At 33.4% G+C, this 21,877-nt stretch overlaps 1 protein-coding gene across 2 annotated transcripts in view; it reads left to right on the plus strand.

The window, feature by feature from the left end:
- Positions 1-21,877, plus strand: part of TBC1D32 (TBC1 domain family member 32) — a 246,731-nt gene that overhangs the window by 49,677 nt on the left and 175,177 nt on the right. For both annotated transcript variants that reach the window (XM_069076948.1, XM_069076949.1), the window contains exons 11-14: positions 775-834; positions 2,318-2,408; positions 3,569-3,706; positions 4,591-4,683. In XM_069076948.1, the coding sequence (XP_068933049.1) occupies positions 775-834; positions 2,318-2,408; positions 3,569-3,706; positions 4,591-4,683 (382 nt within the window). The remainder of the gene's footprint in view (positions 1-774; positions 835-2,317; positions 2,409-3,568; positions 3,707-4,590; positions 4,684-21,877) is intronic.

The following is a 21,877-nucleotide window of genomic DNA, read 5'->3' on the forward strand; positions in this document are numbered from 1 at the left end:
AGCAAACTGGGACTGTCACCAAGAATGTTGGGTTGTTTTTTTTTTCCTGCATTTGATTTTTGAGAAAAATAAAAGTAGCAATGTTTACTTGGAATTTTAAAGTAATCAGAGAATAGTCAACTATAAGCACAAATTGATCCCATTACATCACATTGTCTATCTAGATCTCTATTTATGTCTCTAAATGTATGGAAAGGGCATGATAAAAGTCAGCCCCTGCCAGGAATATTTAGTTTCACATCCCATCTGTGGAACATAATATAGATTAAGTGACCCTTTGTACCCTAAGTGACCTTAATCTTTCAATACCCCTGGCAGTTCTTTAAGGGAATAAATTGCTGAGGAGAGGAAAGGACCAGTCTACATTGCTAGAGGGTATTTCCTTACCTAGAGTTCTTTATTCCTATGAAAACCTATATCCAATCTTTCCTCCTATTCTGGGCTTAGCTTGTGACCTATTTGTAGTGTAAGAAAAAAAGCTCAATATGATATTTGAGAACAAATATATTAGTGAATATTTTTCTTCTGTCCCATCTCTGAATGATAAAATAGTTTTGTGAAATGCATTTATTCATTTCAGTTCTCTTGATTGCTTTGGTTCTAATCCAATGCTAATAGAGAAATCTGCCTGGTGCTGATTAGGATGACTGAAAACTTAATTTATTGTGTCATTAATTATATAATTATTGGAAATGATGCAGAAAAAACTGATTTTGGGGGGTTATAATTTGAACATTAAATGAAATATAACTTACATTTTCTCCCTAATTTTAGCATGCACATTATAGCAGAACTGTGGTATTACAACTTCTTGAAAAAAAATATAAATCTCTGGTAAGTACAAATTTACAAGAATTTGGAGGAAAGAGTATTGCTAAAATCAAAAGCTATGTTGACCAATCTTCATAACCAAAGTATCCAAAGATAAGTGTACATCATGATATCCAAACTAAGCAAAATTATGAGTCAAGCTCTTAGTTAACTTTTTAAACCAGAGTTCCTTAAAGTTCAAAAGGACTGAAATTGAAAGCCCTCAAATGGGAGGGGGGATGTTGGGTGGAGTGGGTGGGAGTAAAGAAGCTAGAAAATGCATAAGATTAGTGCTAAAGTAGTGTTCTACAAATTATTAAAGAATGGAGCAATCTTGTAATAGCAGTGTTTTTGAATTATATATAATGTGATTTTGAGCAGTTATTAATAGAAAAAAAAGCATTAGATTATGTGGAAAACACCTGAAATTTTAAAGGAAAGACATTTATAAAAACTTAGGAGCAAGAGGAATTTTTAAATTGCCCAAATTAGTTTAAGAATTAAAAATAATGAATGGACAAGAAATTTAAAGGAATAATTAGATTATATTGTAACACCCTTTAGAAAAGTCCCATTATAGGAATTACTGTGAAACTTCTTTTTAAACACGTATTTGATATCACACAGCATAATGGGAGACCCTAGTTAAATATCTGGAAAGAACAGGAATGCAATATATTATAGATGTACATATTTCTTCTCCTCCTCCTCCCCCTTATGTAGGGCTTCATTGAACAAAGAGGTAACAGAACTGAAGTTTGAACTCACCCAGGTCCCAACTTGTCTTCACCTTTAGCATTTTGTGACCTAGACATGGAGAAATATTTTAAGATGTAACATTTTTCGTTGAGTTAAGAAACAGTTCTCCAGTCTTGTTCCTGACTTACTTCCATTTTAATTCTTTTAAATAAATAGAAATCAAATTTTCATAGTCATGTGTCTAATAGCATAAAGACATATACACTCATGCAGACTCAGCAGTGTTTCTGCCATAATTACTAATCCAAAATGGTAGTAAAGGGATAATAAAAATATTTGAAGTCAGTTTATTTATGTGAAAAGTTCAATATGAGGTAATTTTAGCCTTATAAACGCAGTAAAATCTTATGATGAAGGTATTTATAACAAAGTTGATCCTGTTATATGGTAGGCTGTTAAATCATACCCCTTTGTTTACAGAGTGCTATATATTACACAGCAGTATGTAAACCTTACATTCTTATCCCCTGAAGTCAGCATTATAATAGGGTTTGATTGCATTTTAGAAAAAGACTTTGGCCTACATATATTTTCACAACTTTTGTTAATTAAGCACATCATATTGATCTAATTCATCTGAGGGCAGTAATTTTTAGCAACCTGAAAAAGTACAATACTAAATATTGTGAATCATAATTTCCTGTTGTTTTCCCAGAGCATTCTTTAAGAATTGACCTAATTTATCTTAAATCCTAGAATGAGGAACTGTGCAAATTTCTAGGTTGCTTACAGTTTATTATTTTGGTAGGTAACAACATCAGTTCAACAATGTGTTCAGTATTTTGAATCATGTGAAAATATGAGATCTGATGAAAATTTGATACATCCCAAACATTGTGGTAAGTGTTATTTTCCTTGAGTAAAAAAAAATAAGAAATCAACTTAGTTTATTAACAAATAAAAATTGTTTTGAAAAACATAATTGATTTTATTTTTCAAGTAAAGTAAATCTTAGGTAAGTTGTTTAAATTATGGCAAGTTGTTTAATTCTCTTAGATACCAATAAAAATAAACTTTTTCACAATGTTAAATATATCACGAATTATTCAAATTTTAGAATAACTACATAATTATGCTAACTTCTTTCCCATGTGTAATTATCCAATTTAGCCTATGGGATGTTTCCTAGTTCTAATTATTGCAAAAGCCTTCGTTGTAGATCATTTTAATACCAAACTCAACTCCAAGAAGCCTTCTTTTGACTACTTGGCACCTACTAATTAGTCTGTTTTTTGTACTGTTTTTGTATCTAGTTTTTATCCCACCCCTGAACAATTGATTTTATAATGTCTTTTATTTTTCTCTAGTTATATACATATTCTCTTCCAACTTAGTTGTAATCTCAGTGAGGAACCAAGACATTGCTTATACTTTCTTTGTATTCTAGTAGTGACTAGTCTAATAGAGGGCACCAAGTAAGTGTCCAATAAATAGGAAGGGGTAGTAGAGGCGGATGCTTTGGAGTAGAAGAGATTTACCCAGTGGCAGGATTTGAATGTGCATGATTATACAAATGAAGTATATGTGCATTAGAGAAAGAATAATCATAAAAGTATATAAACATAATTATAATTAGAGGTTTTAGAGTTTGAACTTTGTTGTTGAAGGTTTATTTATTTGGTTTTTAATGAAGCATCCCCATGTCCCCTCATTTTAAAAATCTCTGTTGATGTTAAAGGAACTTAAATATTATGACTTCCCTTTGATGTCTGTTACAAACACCAAAGTGCAGTAGTTCCAGAAATTATGCTCTTCCCTGGTATTTAGACTTGTTAAATTTCATTATGACTGCTTTACTATACAGACAGAAGAGATTTGTATCATGCGGAAATATGCTAGTAAAGAAAACTGTCAAATTAGAGGAATAATCAATTTCTTATTTGTACCAGAATTTTCTCCATTAGACTGTTTACCCACATAGTCTTAGAAAACAAAGAAGATTACTCTTGTAAATTAAATTATATTAAAATGAAATTTAAAAATTTGTTTTTCGTTTAAGGGAATAAACAGAAGACTTTCTATTCAGGACAAGAATTGCAATATATTTGTTTTGTTCACTCACTATGCCTCTTAGGAAGACTATTGATCTATACACAAGGCAGGAAGCTATTTCCTGTAAAACTGAACAATAGAAAAGGTAAGGACAACCAGAATAAGTGAAAATTGCTCACAGTTCTCAATAGGTAGCCTTTAAATAGATTCAAAGTATATGTTTAAAATACTTGCCTTTGTTACATAACATACTTTTCAGAAAAGAAAATATTAAGAATAAGAAAGTGATACTGTTTCTGTTAAAAGATTACATACTCACTTAAATTCTTGAGGCACCTAAGGTTTGCCATGAAATAATTATACTCCTAGATTCTGTCTGTTCCTCTCCCGAACATCTCCATTGTTTTAGAAAGCACTAATGGAACTACATGGAAATACTCCTTAGCTTACATGACTTTAATAGGAAATTTCTTTAAATTTGACCATATATAGTAGGAAAGAAACCCAGACATTATTAAATCCAAACTCTGTGGAAAGTGTGAATTCCATTTAACCTTTTTTCACAAATAGAGTTTTACTCTTTGCTTAAAGACTTGTAGTTAAGGGGAACTATTTTAACTGCATTGGATTGGTTTAAATTTTGTAAATCTTGAAAGAATAGCCAATTCTCTATTCAGATTGCCTTGACTTTTTTCCCATTGAATTTAACTGTAATTTTTGAATTACTTCTATTCAGTTTAAATGGAAAAACTACATCTTAAAATGGCTTATTTTGTTGACTGAATACAGAAACTGAGTTTCTGCTTGTTTCCTTTCTATCTCCTCTATGTCTGATTTGTGCCTGTAATTTTGCCACTTATTGAACAATGATTATTAAATGTGTGTCAGCTTCCCAATCTCCATTAGAAAGCTAGGACTTCAGGGAAAAGGACATAGGAGTAGGAGCAAGTAATTGTGTTTCATAAATTTGTGAATCTAAGGTAGTTACATGGATATGACAGATCGATTTTTCTTCTCTGGTTTCTTTAGATTCAGTATCTCTTACAGATCTGTTGGTATTGTTTACCCGCCTTATCTATTACTCTCCAAGTTGTCCAAAAATGACAGTAACAGCACATGCAGGTAATTCTATCTTTATTTTTTAATTGATAACAGTTAAAGATTTAAGTATCACAAGATTATGTTACATGAAGAATAAGAAACAGCTTAATTGTATATACAATAAAATCAATTATAGAGAAATTTTTTTTCTCTTTTGTACAGTTTATATTTTTAAGTGTAAATTACATTTAACTATGTGCATTTAATGAATTATTCTGTATCACCTACTTTTTGTCTCCTCTATATTTTTAAAAAGTTTGATTGTTGCTCTTTTTTTTACATCTCTATGACGACCCACAAACCTGTCTCATGAAAATCATTCTTTGGAACAGATAATGTACATTTATTTGTCCATCACAAAAAGACAAGCATTACACATTATGAAGATGATGGAAAAATTTGTTTTGCTCCCAAACTTTGATAGATCTGAGATCCTCAGTTCTCACTTACTGTTGTTGGTAACTTTTGTGGCCATGTACCATGAAGAACTCCTGTAATAAAATGCTAGTGACCATACCTCTTCATCTCTTTTTTTCTCTTTAATTTCTTATTCATTTATCAAATATTTTATTTTCCCCCAATTACATGAAACACAATTTTTAAATGTTCCTTTAAAAAAGTATTGAATTTCAAATTCTGCCCCTCCCTCTCTTATCCACTTCATTTAGAAGACAAGCAATTTGATATAGTTTATACATGTACAGTCTTGCAAAACATATTTCCATATCAGTCATGTTGTGAAAGCAAACATCAAAATTAAAAAAGCACACCAAGAAGAATAAAGTAAAAAAAAAGTGTGCTGTGATCTGCATTCAGACTCCATCAGTTCTTCTGGAGATATTTTTTTTTTCATCATAAATCCTTTAGAATTGTCTTGGGATCATTGTATTGCTGAGAATAGCTAAGCCATTTACAAATGATCATTGTAAAGTATTGCTGTTACTGTGTACCATGTTCTCCTGGTTCTGTACATTTAACTTTGCATCAGTTCATGTAAGTTTTTCCAGGTCTTCCTTGAGAGCATCTTGCTCATTATTTCTTATAGCATAATAGTATTCTAGCACAATCATATAGTAAAAATTGTTCAGTCATCCCCCAATTGATGGGCATCTCCTCAATTTCCAATTCTTTGCCAACAATAAAAGAACTTCTCTAAATATTTGTGTGCACATAGGTCCTTTTCCTTTTTTTTTTTTTAATCTCTTTGGGATATAGACCTAGTAGTGGTCAAAGGGTACACATGGTTTTATAGCCCTTTAGGCATAGTTCCAAATTGCTCTCCAGAATAGTTGAATTAGTTCCACAATTCCATCAACAGCATATTAGTGTCTCAATTTTCACATATCCCCTCCAACTTTTGTCATTTTCCTTTTCTATCATGTTAACCAATCCGATAGCTTTGATTTCTTCTGAAAACTGCCCGTTCATATCCTTTGACCATTTATCATTTGGGGAATGGCTCTTATTTTTATAAATTTGACTCAGTAATATATAAGAGAAATGAGGCCTTTAGTAGAGAAACTTGGTGTAACTTTTTTTAATGTTATGTGTTCACTGTTATATTTTCCTCCATCATATTTTCCCCATTTATGCTACTCTCTCAATCCTTTCAACCTGTCCATCCTCAAAAGTATTTTGTTTCTGAGTTTTACTCTCCCAATCTTCCCTTCCTTCTATCACTCCTGCCTCTTTCACTTTCCCCTTCCCCTCCTACTTTCCTATAGGGTAAGATAGATTTCTATACCCAAGTGAATGTGTATGTTATTCCCTTTTTGAGCCAATTCTGATGAGATCAAGGTTCAAACTTTTCCCCCACTCTCTGCCTCCACCTTCCCCATTTTCCCCTCTACTGTAAAAGGTTTTTCATACTTCTTTTATGTGAGATAATTTAACCCATTTTACCTTTTCCTTTTCCCTTCTCCAAGTACATTCCTTTTTCTTACCCTTTAATTGTATTTTGTTAAATATCCCATCATATTCATTTCACCCCATCCTCTGTCTATGTAAACTCCTTATAAGTGCTGTAAGAATGATAAACTTCTTAGGAATTACAAGTATCATCTTCTCATGTAAGAATGTAAACTAACCTCATTGAATCCCTCATGATTTCTTTTTCCTTTTTATCTTCTTATGTTTCTCTTGAGTCTTGTATTTGAAAGTCAAATTTTCTATTCAACTCTGCTCTGTTCATCAGTAGTGTTTGAAAGTCCTTTATTTCATTTAATACCCATTTCCCTTTCCCTCTACACCCCACCCTGCTTTAACTCTCCCTCCAGATTATACTAAATTTTGCTGGGTAGGTGATTCTTGGTTGTAATCCTTGATTCTTTGTCCACTGGAATAACATATTTCAAGGACTCCACTCCTTTAATGTGGGAGCTGCTAAATCATATGTTATCCTGACTGTGATACTATGATATTTGAATTATTTCTTTCTGGCTGCTTGCATTATTTTCTCCTTGACATGGGAGTTATGAAATATGGCTAAAATATTTCTGGGAGTTTTCATTTTGGGATCTCTTTCAGGAGGTGATTGCTGGATTCTTTCAATTTCTATTTTACTCTCAGGATCTAAGATACCGAAGTAGTTTTCTTTGATAATTTGTCTAGGTTCTTTTTTGTTTTGTTTTGTTTTTGTTTTTTGGAGGGCAATTGGGGTTAAGCAACCTGCCCAAGGTCACATGGCTAGTAAGTGTTAAGTGTCTGAGGCCGGATTTGAGCTCAGGTCCTCATGACTCCAGGGCTGGTGCCCTATTCTCTGTGCCACCTAGCTGCCCCTGTCTAGGTTCTTTTTTTGTTCATGGTTTTCAAATAGTCCATAATTCTTTAATTATATTTCCTCAATCTGTTTTCCAGATCAGTTGTTTTTCCAGTGAGACAGTTCACATTTTCTTTTTTTTCATTCCTTTGATTTTTATTGTTTTTTTATGTTTCTTGGAGTCATTAGTTTCCTTTTGCCCAATTTTAATTTTTAAGGCATTATTTTCTTCACTGAACTTTTATGTTTCTGTTTTTATTTAGCCAATTCTGTTCTTTAAAGGAGTTCTCTTAGGCGATTTTTTTGTATATCTTTTTTCCATTTGGCTAATTCCACTTTTTAAGGAGGTTTTCTCTTCAGAGGATTTTTGTGTCTCTTTTACAAGAGGTATTTATCCTATTTTGTTTTTTAAAGTGTTAATTTCTTCAGCATTTTTGTCTCCTTACCAAACTGTTGGCTTTTTTTTCCATGATTTTCTTACATTCTCATTTTTCCTCCCCAGTTTTCTTCTATCTCTCTTACTTGATTTTTAAAATCCTTTTTGAGTTATTCCAGGAATTCTTTTGGGCCTGAGACCAATTCACATTTTCCCTTGAGATTTTGGATGTAGTAACAGTTTTGACTTTGTTGTCTTCTAAGTTTATGTTTTGATATTCCCTGCCACCATAGTAACTTCTTTTGGTCAGTTCCATTTTTTGTTACTTTCTCATTTTTACAGCCTGTTTTAACTTTATTGTAAAGTTGGGCTCTTCTTCTGGGGCAGAAGGGGCACTGTTCCAAGCTTCAGGGGTTTTGTTGTTGTTTTTTGCTGCTTTCAGAGCTACTTCTGGGGGTCTATAAGTTTTCAGTTCTTCCAAGGTGATGTGATCTAGGGAGAGGTGTATTTACTAGTCTGTTGGCCTGTGGTTTGGTATATGAGTGACTGTGAACCCTCTTTTCCACCTTGGAATAATGATCATAGCCCTTACTCCACTACAGCTGTAAACTTTGGTATTCTAGTGCTTCTTCTCACCCTGGGATTGTGACCCAATACTGCAACCTGAATTCACACATGGGCAATGCAGCAGAGTTCTGTACCCAGGGCCAGCAAATGGACCCCTGTAATCTCCTTATGACCAACTTTCTGACTCCCCACCCCCTACAATCTGTGGCCAGGGCACTTGGGAATCCATCCCTGCTGTTTCTGATTCAGTCACCCCCAAGGCCTGCTGCTGCTTTGCTGGGGCATGGCCTGCACTGGACTGTGTTCCATTCTCATCCTGGTGTGACAGACCTTTCCTGATGAACTTCTAAATTGTATTAGGCTGTAAAATTGTTTCACTTTGTCCTTTTTGGGGTTTGATCACTCCAGAATTCAGTTTGAGGTACTAAAGTTGTTTGGAGAGGAATTTGAGAGAGCTCAGGCCAGTCTCTGCCTTTTCTCTTAACATCTCATTTCCCCTAACCTCCATTGTGGTCTCTTAAGTTATATAAGTACTTAAAACCTTATGCTAGTTTTATTGAATATATAGTTGACAAGGATTATATTCCCTAATGCAGTAAAACACTTTTTAATGTATGTTATTGGTTTTGATTTTATCACCACAGTGCCATATGCAAACAACAGCATGTGGAGACTCTTACTATTTTAAAATTTAAGAAAAAATTAAGCTTTTTAAAAATTTTATTTTTTTAAGTATATTTTATATATTTCACTAAATATTTCCCAAATTGATTATACATGTGAAATCATATAAAATATATTTCCATATTAGCCACATTGTAAGAGAAAATAGACCAAAAAAGAAAATAAAAATAAAGTATACTTCATTCTGCATCTGAAGACAGAGTTCATCAGATCCCATTCTGGAGATGGATAGCATTTTTCATCATGCATCCTTTGGAATTGTCTGGGATCATTGGTTTGATCAGAGTAGCTAAGTCTTTCACAATTGAACAGTATTACTGTTATAACATTGGTGTTACTGTGTATAATGTTCTGGTTCTGCTCACTTCACTTTGCATTAGTTTATATAAATCTTCCCAGATTTTTTTTGAAATCATTCTACTTGTCATTTATTAGAGCATGACAATATTCCATCATAATCATATACCACAACTTGTTTAGCCATTCCCCAATTGATGGACATACCTCCACTTCCAGTTCTTTACTCTGATAAAAGAAATCTGCTATAAATATTTTTGTGCAAATAGGTTTTTTTTTTCCCTTTTCTTTTATCTCTTTGGGGTATAGACCCAGTAGTAGTATGGCTTGATCAATGGGTATGCACAGTTTTATAATCCTTTAGGTGTACTCCTAAATTGTTCCCCAGAATGATTGGCCTAGTTCATAACTCCAATTTTTCTACACCCCCTCCATCATTTATCATTTTTCTCTTCTGTCATGTCAACCAATCTGATAGGTGTGAGGTGATATCTCAGTTATTTTAATTTGCATTTTTCTAATCAGTAATGATTTAGAGCTTTTTTTCATATGACTATTGCTAGCTATGGTTTCTTCTAAAAATTGATTTTCATATTTGACTGGGGAATGGTGAAAATTTTTATAATTCTGACTTAGTTCCTTATGTATTTGAGAAATAGAGCATAGGAAAATGCATGTCAGATCTATAGACTTCCTGTGATACTCTCTATCTCTTGTTTCGTCATAAACTTTCCCTTGTCCATAGATCTGACATATGCATTTTCCTATGCTCCATTTTTCCATTTACTTATAATATCACTCTTTATTTCTAAAGAAATTATCCATTTTGAACTTATCTTTGCATGCAGTGTGAGATGTTGGTCTGTGCTGAGCATCTTCCAAACTAGTTTCCAGTTTTACATTTTTGTCAAATGGTGAATTCTTACCTTGAAAGCATGAATCTTTGGTTTTATCAGACACTAGATTACTATGGTCATTAAAACGTTGAATATATCAGATGGAAAAAGAGGTACAAAAGCTCACTGATGAAAGTAATTCCTTAAAAATTAGAATTGAGCAAGTGGAATCTAATGATTCCATGCAACATCAACAAAACAAAGTCAAAATAATGAAAATATAGAAGAAAATGTTAAATATCTCTTTGAGAAAACAATTGACCTGGAAAATAGATTGAGAAGAGACAATTTAAGAATTGTCAGATTACTCAAAAGCCATGATCAAAAAAAAGAGCCTAGACATTTTATTTCCAGAAATTATTCCGGAAACGTGCTTCTTCATTTTAGAACCAGAGAGTAAAATAGCAGTTTAAAGACTCTGTTGATCACCTCAAAGAGATCCCAGAATGAAAACTCCCAGGCTTATTAACCACCCAGAAAACAACAACAACAATTCAGATAATGTGGAGCTAAAGTCAGGATCGCATAACATTTGTCATCTTCCATGTGGAGAGGACTTACAATATAATATTCCAGAAAGGAAAAATGGATATTTAATGAAATAGAGGGCTTTCAACCATTCTTGATGAAAAGACTAGAGTTGAATAGAAAATTTGACATTCAAACACAAGACTTAAGAGAAGCATAAAAAAAGGTAAACATGAGAGAGGACTAAATAAGGTTAAACTTTTTATCTTTCTATATGGGAAGAAGATACTTGTAACTCCTAAGAACTTTATCATTATTAGGGCAGTCAGAAGAAGTCTGAAAGACACAGATCATGGTTGTGAGTCAATTATATTGGGATGATCTCAAAAAAAAAAAGAAAAAGAAAAGTAAGGTATGAGAAAGAAGGATGCCCTGAAAGAAGGGAAATGGGAGAGCAAGAATGGGAAAAATTATCTAACATAAAAGAAACACAAAAGGAAAGGTTTTACAGTAGAGAGGGAAATGGGTGTGGAGACAACACTTGAACCTCACTCTCATCTGAACTGGTTCAAAGAAGGAAGACTATATATATATATATATGTATGTATGTATAATTGTGGGTAGAAATTTGTCTTACCCAATAGAGAAGTAGGAACAGAAGGGGAAGGGATAAGAGAAATGCAGATAAGATAAAAGGGTGGGTAGATTAAAGGATATAATGATCAGAAGCATAATAGACTTTTGAGGAGGGCCAGAGTTTCAAGGAGGGGGGCCAGAAAGAAGGTTAAACAGAAGAAAATAAAATACAGAGAAATATATCCTAATCATAACTGTAAATGTGAATGGAATGAACACATCCAAAAAATGGAAACAGTAGAATGAATTTGAAACCAGAATCCAGTTTTATTTAAAAACAACAATAAAATGAAGAAATCATTGTTTATTTTTATTTTAAAGAAAGGCCAAACTACCAGTATACAAAATGCAAAGGTTGAATTGCACTGCCAATGAAGATGGAATGAAAGCAATTATTAGCAGTTATTTTGCCCAACTGTGTGTCAATAATACTGACAAGCTATGTAAAATAGATGGATATTTACAAAAATGTAAAATGTCCAGATTAGCAGAAGCAGAAATTGAATATTTGAATAATCCTGCCTTAGAAAAATAAATTGAACAAGCCACCAGTAAGCTAAGAAAAATCCCTACAAGCAGATAGATTTGCAAGTGAATTATACCAAAATTTAAAGAATAATTAATTCTGGGGTGGCTAGGTGGCGCAGTGAGTAGAATGCTGGCCCTGGAGTCAGGAGGACCTGAGTTCGGATCCGGCCTCAGACACTTAACACACATACACACAAAATCTAGCTGTGTGACCTTGGGCAAGTTACTTAACCCCAATTGCCCTCCAAAAAACATAAAAAAGAAAAAAAATAATTCTAACACATGAACTTTTTAAAAATGAAGTAACCCTACCACATTCCTTCCATCACAAAAATATTGTTTTGAAAGAATTTTAATTACTATTAATACAAATTTTTTAAAAATAAAATGCTAGCATGGTTATTTTAGCAATATATCACAAAGATCATATTTTATGATCAGGTGGGATTTATACTAAGACTAAGACTAAGTGGTACATTCTTAAGAAACATATCAGCATAATGGGCCACATTAATAACAAAACAGTAAAAATCATACAATTATATCAGTAGATACAGAAAAATCTTTTGACAAATATAGCACCATTTTATATTAAAAACACTAGAAAGCATATGAATAAATGAATCCTTTCTTAAAATGAGAAGTAGTTATTTATATAAAACCAAGAGTAAACATTATCTTTAATGGAGGTAAACAAGAAGACTTCCCACGAAGATAAAGGATGAAGCAAGGATATTCATTATCTCCACTACTACCAGTATTATACTGGAAATGCTAGCTATAGCAATAAGAGAAGAAAAAAAAATTGAAATCATACCAATAGATCATGAGGAAATGAAACCATCACTGTATAAACTCTTTTTAGCATTGAATTTTGGTTAATAGAGATTTAAGGGGAAGGGGGTCCATTTCTCATATAAAAGCTGACTGAAAATTTTTAGGTTATATGACAAGAGGAAGTTATTCCCTGGAACTCAAGGATGACTCCGTTGTCCACCTCTATAAAAGTAAAAAAGGAAATAGATTGTCCTGTGACATTCATGAAGGAGTCTCTCTCTTAGTCATTGCTAGCAAGATTCTTGCCAGAGTCCTCCTTTAAGATACTTCACCTGGAAGATGGTCATCTACTTGAGAGCCAGTGTGGCTTCAGAAGAGGCCAAGAAATGGTTGCTGTGGTGTTTGCGGCCTAACAAGTCCAGGAGAAATGACAGGAGTAGAATAGAGGTCTTTAAAAAAGGTTTGTTGATCTGATACTGTCAGTTGCGAGGGCTTATGGAAAGTTATGTCAAAATTTGGTTGTGTGGAGAATTTCATCAGTATTGTATGTCAATTTCATAATAGCATGCATGCTTGCCCACCTTCTGGATAATGGACAATGCTCTCATGCTTTCCCAGTCACCAGTGGAGCGAAACAAGACTGTGTGCTTGCTCCCATGCTTTTTAGCATGATGTTTTCAGTCATGTTGTCATATGTCTTTAGTGAGGATAAACACAGCATCAAGGTCAGCTACCACACTGATAGTAAATTCTTCAATATGTAAGGCTTCAGGCCAAGACAAAAGTGGAGGGAGAGTTGGTGTGTGATTTTTTGTTTGTAGATGATTGTGCACTCAGTGCAGCTCTGAAACAGATGCAACAAAGTATGGATCAATTTTCTGCTGCTTGTGCTAATTTTGGCCTAACAACTAACACCAAGAAAACACGGGTACTCCACCAACCAACACCATACCAGCCATGTATGGAACCATTGGTTATAGCAAATGGAGAAGTTTTGAATACTGTGTATAAGTTCAATTACCTTGGCAGTTTACTTTGCATTAATGTATGTATTGATAGTGAGATTGTTACACACATTGCTGGAGTTAGCTTAGTGTTTGGGAGACTCCAAAGGAAAGTGTGGTAGAGAAGGGGTATTAGACTGACTACCAAACTTAAAGTCTCCAGAGCCATTGTGCTGACCTCATTGTTGTATGCCTATGAAACCTGGACATTATACCAGTGCCTTGATAGGAAACTGAATTGCTTCCATTTGAATTATCTTAGGAAGATTTTGAAGATCATTCGACAGGAAAAGTACCAGACATTGAAGTCATTTCTTAAACTTAACAGCCCACCATTAACACTCTACTTCAGAGAGTTCTGATGGGCTGGTCATGTTGTTCAAATGTCAAATGTTACTTTCCTAAAAGACTATTTTATGGTGAACTCACACAAGACTAGCACTCACATGGTAGTCAGAAGAAGTGATACAAGGGTACCCTCAAGGTCTTTCTGAAGAACTTTGGAATTGATTGTGTGACATGGGAGACACTGGCACAGGACTGCCTGGTATGGTGTGCCCTCATCAAAGAAGGTGCTGTGATCTATGAGCAAAGCAGAATTGAGGTAGCTCAAAAGAAACGTGAGATGTGCAGATTTAGAGAATCCACCCCAAATGTTCCTGACCTATGGTAGAACATTCCAAACCTGTATTAGTCTGATTAGCCACAGTTGGACACATTGTAACTTGAATCTAACATAGTGATGTCATTTTGGTTCTCTTTAAGAATGAAGGACAAGGACCTAATACATATGCCTCTGTGTGTGTGTTTATCTGTATCCAGAGTGTTGTGAAACAAAACATTTTTGTAATTCAAATTATTCTGGTAGTTATACTTTAATTTAGTAAGTTTATGTTAATAATATATTATTCTATGTTAAATGATTCCCTATATTGTGGTTTCTTTTTATATTTTGAATACTGCATTTCCATTTAATTACTGTATTAAGTAATATGTATTCTATTCTCGGTATTTAGCAATTTATTATTTTGTTTGGGAATTATTAAGGATCATTCCCCTGTTTTTGCCTGCTTCTTCTTTTGACTCCACCAGAACTTATTTTCATCCCTAGTGGGCAAAAGAAATTTAGTAATATATAACTTGAATCAGTCACTTTTGTAAATTGTTAGCTGTTCTCTGTAAATGGAAAATTTTCTAATACAAGGTTTATCTATCACTTTCAGATATATGTATAGATTTTAAATGCATCTACATATTATTTATTTTTGTTATTCCTTTGTAATTATTAAGTCTTCAGATTTTCACCCTCTTCCCAGTTTAGAAGAAAGGTTTAACACTTTATCTTTGTCTATTCACTTATTCCCTTACTGCTGCTAAGAAGTCAGCTTCAAAGGAGGAAGATTATCATATAAATGCCAGTCTCACAGTAGATCTGTTTTTAAATCATCCACTTAGCTTAGGATATCTTCCCCCTAACTCATTTACTTGTGTTGTATGTTATATCAAAGCTCTAGTCAAGTTGTATCTTTTGCCCAGAATTTAAGAAAAAAAAAAAAAAAGAAAGTTATAGAAATTTAACATGGAAATGAACCACAGATTTATCCACTGTAAAATCACTTTGAATTGTTTATATCTCATTTTGGTTCAGTGGGTCCACAGTAGACTATTGAAACCTAAGGTCTGATTTCATCTAAGGATTTAGACTAACATTTTATGTAATCCAAGCAAGTTACTTGTCCTCCAAGTTCCTGTTTTTTCTTACTTATAAAATTTAAATGAAGGAAAGTAATATATAAAAACTTGCAGTCAATGAGCACTTTCTCTGTAGTATTCTTAGTATTTTTTCTAAACTATTTAAAATTTTAAAATAATAATTGTGCACAATTACACAGTGTTTTAAGATTTACAAAGTGCTTTTCACAAATTATTTCATGTTATCCTCACAACAGTCCTATGGGATGCTGTCTATCCCTTTTACAGATGAGGAAATTGGGAGTCAGTAAGATATAACTTGCCCAGGATCACACAGCTACTAAGTATCTTAGGTGAGATTCTGAACCCAGATCTTGTCTCTATATCCAACACACTACCCATGATACAACACAGCATTTGATGTTTCTGAAACATTCATCATTCAGCGTTGTTGTTTAATTTCTTCATCTACAGTTTTCTACAGAACAATTTTGGAAAGGGCAGTGGATTTTATCAGATAACCTTAATCCAAGTTCTCTCATATTTCTTAGCTGTGTTGATCTTGGACAAATCCCTTGTGTTAATAGGGTCATAAATGTATAGCCAGGCATAACCTTAGATCAGGGGATGATAGGGGATTTTAAGAGGAAGAGAATGGAAGAAGAGGGAGCTAATGGCAAATGGCCTCTATTTTCTCAGTGAGGTAGAAGGTAAATTGCTTAGCCGAGGGGGAAGAGGGAGGTGAAAGAGGTTTGAGCAGAGAGAAGGTTTGGGACAGCTTATATAGGGAGTAGGAAAAAGAATTTATAGTGGGGATAAATGAATTGCCTGTTTGAGTTTAGCTAACATCCTGATGTACTGTATCTAATCTGAATGGTTATATGACTTCATCCATATCCAGACAGTATTATTTGAGTAAGAGTTGATGAGGTACCAGGTGGTTGGAGTAATTCAGAGTTGGGATTTGAGAAGGAATGAGCAGTGATATGACAAGGAGATGAGATACTGAAAAATTCATGACAGTATGGAACAGAATTAGCTAGTTCTAGGTTTGAGAGAGGAAAGGGAATTCATAACTATTGCTTGACTATCCTTTTGCATGACTGAGATGGAGTGGAAGAGTCATGGGATTTGAGGAGATTGAGGAACTGGAAAGTTAAGTTATTTGAGTTAGCATCAACATAGATGTTGAAGCCCTACAGTACAAAGGCAGGAGCTGGAAAAGAGAAGACAATGAGCCACATATTAAACTCTTTGAGAAAGGAAGAATGCTCCATGGGCCAATAGACCACAGCCACTTTGATCTGGATTTATTTAATGTAGTAAACTTCAAAGTAGAATTTGTTGAATGATGATGGCAAAGGAAGATTCTGAAAGTAGGTGTATTCTGACTCCCTTTCAGTACTGTTATTTTTAAGGGCATGGGAGAAAGTGTAGCCAGTGCTGGAGACAATGTCCAGGGATGGGGAGTCATCTGAGGAAGATAGATTTCTGTGAATGCTAGGAAATGAGGAGTAGATGAGAGACATGCATTTATTAAACACTATGTACAAGGTACTGTGCTAGATTTAAACCCAATTCATTCAATCCACTAATCTTATCATGCTCCTTTTGGGGCTCAGTTTTCTTATTTGTAAAACAAGGATATTAGTACTCACCTTGCCTACTTCACTGGGTGATTGTGAAGAATAACTATAATAATTTGTATAAAACTTTTTAGATTATAAAGTGATGTGCATGTATTACTTATTATTACTAGTAATTGTCATTCTTAAAAATAATTTTATTCAGTTTAATCTAGTTATTCCTTCTTGTGCAAACAGATCACAACAAATTTTCTCCTTTTGTCTTAATGTTTGTTTTTTGGATTTGTAGTATATCATTCTTATTTCTCAATTAAATTGTTGTAGAACTGTTTAAAACTGTTTCATTCCATTTAAAGATGAATTTTGTTATTCTGAGGTAATATTGGTAGGACAAAAAATATTTAACATATTGTCTTGTTTCTTATTTCTCACCCACCTGCCTGAAGTCGGCTTTATTTCATGTAGGGTTAATTGGGAATGGTACTCGCTTTAGATCAACCTCAATAGCAAGGTGAAAAAAACACTAGTTTTTCATCAAAAATCCTGGATTCCATTCCTAAGTCTGACATTTAATATCTGTATGTCTATAAAATCTTTGAAGCTCAGTTCCTCATATATAAAATGAGAATAATACTTGCCTTTCCTCTGGCTCACTAGGCTATTGTGAGGATTAAATGAGATAATATGTAAACATGCTTTGAAAATTATAAAACTATGCAGATGAAACTTTATTAGTAGTAGTAATCTGAGCCTAACCCTGTATTTGCTTCTTCTGCTATATTAAAGTGTCGCAAGAAAATTTAAGTAAACTTAGGATTTTATGCTGTTTTGAAGCAGTTCCTTTAACCAGTAGCTTTCTTCAGGGTCAGTTTCTACAAGTTGACCTGGACCTTCTTGGGTTGAAATGCAGGACTAGAGAGTTAACTTTTTACAATTAACATTGTATTAATGAGGACATTACCATCTCTTGCATTCTATAGAAGACCCATTGTGAAAAAGGTTTTGTGGAAAGAACAAAAACCAAATTATCACAAGATAGGTATTCTATCACTATGATAGACAATGAGTGTGACACTTTAAATATCAGTCTAATTTTGTAGCATATACAAAGAGAAGCAAATGAATTATATAACATTTAAAATTGGTACACATGTTATACTTGCTTTTATGGATTTGATTTCAGCCATATGGTCACACATGATAGATCACAATCTATCAACACCTTCTCATCCTTCATAATTCTTATGGTAATATTTGACTTGATAATAATAAGACTTTAAAGTTTGCAGTCTTCATATACATTATTTAAGTTGATCCTCATGACCCCATGAGGTAAGTATGACCAGCATTATTATCCCTATTTTACAGAAGAAGAAATCAGTGATCAGAAATGAAATCATTTGTCCTTGGGTCATACATTTAGTAAGTTAGGCATAAATTCAGGACTGTAGCCACTACACCATGATGTCTCTGCCTTCTCTATGTCCTTCCTTAAATGCTGCAGAGCGGTTCAACTCAGTTAATAGATTTTCTTTTAGATTAACAGTTTTTCAACTTTTTGGCTTCAGGACCCCTTTACACTTAAAAATTATTGAGGACCCCCAAATCTTTTATGTTTTAAATATCTATCAATGTTATTCATATTAGAAGTTAAAAGTTATAAAATTTTAACATATTATTCTTTCATTTAAAAAACTAATCTATCCACTAAGTATTAACATAAATAACACATTTTTATGAAAAAATTACTATTTTCCAAGAAATATTGATGAGAAGAGGGGAAATGTTTTATATACTTTTGCAAATCTCTGTAATGCCTGGTGTAATAGAAGACAACTGAATTCTCACATCTGTTCTTACATTAAATCTATTATGATATAAATTTTTGGTCAAGTATTTGAAGAAAATTTATTCTCACACAGATATGTATTAGAAAAAGACTTATTATTAAAAAAAACTAAGAGTTTTAACATTATAGAAGAGTTTTGATTTTGTGGACCCCCTGAAAAGGTTTCAGGAACCTATAGGGTCCATGAACAACACTTTGACTCAAATACTGCTGTAGGTCTATTATTATTTCTTGGATATTAGTGCAACTACTAGGTTGTCCATTTATTGTTAGTTACTCTTACTTCATGATTGCCCAACCTTTTCTAAACATTCATGTCCCTGATAATTTTTTTATGCTACTTCTTACATTTAGTTTAGCATTGGTAATGCACTGTGGCCTATTTAACTCATTGTATATATTTCTCTTTCCCTTGGTTACTTGCAATTGTGATTCTTCAGGGATTTAAATATTTAATGATTTGCAGGCATATATAACATGACCCAGGAAATGGCAGCATTGAAAAGGTGTATACTTGTATAAAGGAGCAGCATGAGATTATTTAAAGTGTTGCTTAATTTCGCAAATGCAGTCAAACCCACTATGTTTCACCTAATTCTAGAGTTAGCTAATTTTCCATCTTTAGTTGCCCACCTAAGATATATGTGTTGTTAAACTTAACCCAGTGCATTCTTGCAATACATCAAACTGTATCCCATAGCCTGTTCATTGGGCATTATTTATCCACTTGGTTTTTCCTTTGTAGATTAACAAATTAAGATTTGTGAGTCTACAAAAAACTTCCTTTGTTCTAATTACCTGATGGACTGATGTTACAGTTTAGTCTGATATGATTCCCATGTCTGTAACCAGCTATTTATTGTCTCTAAAGTTTTTGTTCATTTTTTTGGTGATGTTTTATCTAAGATTTCATCTCTACTAATATTCTGATTCCCTTCCTATTTATGAGTTTTCATTTTTATCCATATTTAAATTATACAAAGATGAGAAAGTATGTCACTTTGGACTTAACCTAGATTGGAACTAACAATAATCATATTACTCATACGAAAAGGTTAATATATAGACTTAGCAACATATAGAAATTAGTGAAATATAGAATTAGCAACCAAAAAAATAAAATATAACTCTAAGTGATTATGATGATGATATGTAATTTTTGCTATTTGCTATCTTTTCTTCCCCTCATGATCTTTGGAACACTTTGACAAGTTGCTTATCCTTACTGAAATCTCAAAGTTCAGACATTATAGTCACATTTAAAAATGCGTTTTATAAGAAACTCCTTTATCTCAGTAAAATTCCATTTACTTTAACTGTGGTTGATTAACTTGTAAGACTGCTTCAATAGCTTAGCTTTCTTTTTATAACTTACATTCCTTTGAAAAATTTTCAGAGTGCAACATTTAAACATTCAAATGAATATTGTGTACGTGTCACTTCTTGGCAAAAGTCCTGAACATAATTCAAGTGAATAAATACTGGGCAGCTTAATTGCTCAGAACATTTTCAGTACAACAATAGATTTCTCTGACACTTCCAACAATAGAAAAGGACAATATATCTTAAAATTCTATTTTCATAGGTTTAAACTATTCTGTGCTTTTTATCTATTTCTTCAATTTTCTGTATGTATGTACATACATACAAATATACATACATACATATACTTAATTTTCTGTATGTATGTATTGACTAAAAATCCAGCAAAATTCATTATGCATAGAAATCAAGACTGAGAATCAGAAGAATTGGGTTTTAGACATAGCACCACATCAGTCTAAATTGGACCAATTCATTCCATATATGTCTCATCTGTCTTATCTAATTCATCAGCCATATACTATTTACCCACTTTTATACAGGGCTAAAGGTTTTTCCCTTTTGTTTTAAAAGAAAATCTGAGTATTTCTTAATACTTAATATGTATGTGAAAAGAAGTAAAAATTTTAGTTTCTTCCTCAAAATTAGTTTTGGTTTGGTCTGTAACAGCTGCCAAATATACCACTTTTTTTTTTTTTTAAAGCAATTGGGGTTAAGTAACTTGCTCAAGATTACACAGCCAGTTATTTCTGGGTGTGGTGCTGAGTATCTGAGCCCGGGATTGGATATCCAGGTCATCCTAACACTGGAGCAGGTGCTCTTACTCACTGAATCACCTGGCCGCCCCTAAGCAATTGGGGTTAAGTAACTTGCTCAAGGGTTACACGGCCAAGTGTTTCTGGGTGGGTGCTAAGTGTCTGAGCCCGGGATTGGATATCCAGGTCATCTTGACACTGGAGCCGGTGCTCTTACTCTCTGTGCTACCTGGCTGCCCCAAATATACCATTTCTTAATTCTAGGATACCCCAAGTTATATTCTGTTATTAAATGCATCATTATACGTTAGGGGTTTTTTTGCTTCCTATTTTATTTTAAAGAAAATATTTTTTCATTCATTCATTCATTTATTTATTTATTTGTTTGTTTATTTATTTATTTTGCCTTTTGGAGGGCAATTGGGGTTAAGTAACTTGCCCAAGGTTACACGACTACTTTTTTTTTGTGTGGGTGTTAAGTGTCTGAGGCCGGAATTGAACTCAGGTCCTCCCGACTCTGGGGCCAGCACTTTACTCACTGAGCCAGCTAGCCACCCCTATTTCTTTATTTTTAAAATTAAAAAAGAAGAAAAACTTTAAGTTCCTAATTTTCACCCTCATTCTCATCCCTCCCCCACCCACTGAGAAAGCAAACAGTATGATATTGATTATATATATGCAAAATCATGCAAAGCATATTTCCATATTAACCAAATTATGTCACTCAAAACAGTAAAAATAAAGGAAGTGAGAAAAGTGTACTTCAATCTGAATTCAGAGTTCATCAGTTCTTTCTATGTAGGTAGAATACATTTTTCATGAGTCCTTTGAAATTGTGTTGGATCATTGTATTGATAAGAGTAACCAAGTCTTCCACAGTTGTTCATCGTTACAATATTGCTGTTTCTATGGACAGTGATCTGACTCTGCTCACCCACTTCACATTGCATCAATTCATGGTGTTCCCATGTTTTCCTTCCTTCCTTCCTTCCTTCCTTCCTTCCTTCCTTCCTCCCTTC

Source organism: Petaurus breviceps, unplaced genomic scaffold (assembly GCF_028583685.1).
Source record: "Petaurus breviceps papuanus isolate PSGF00001 unplaced genomic scaffold, PetGlider_PUasm1.0 90977, whole genome shotgun sequence".
NCBI classification, from domain to species: domain Eukaryota; kingdom Metazoa; phylum Chordata; class Mammalia; order Diprotodontia; family Petauridae; genus Petaurus; species Petaurus breviceps.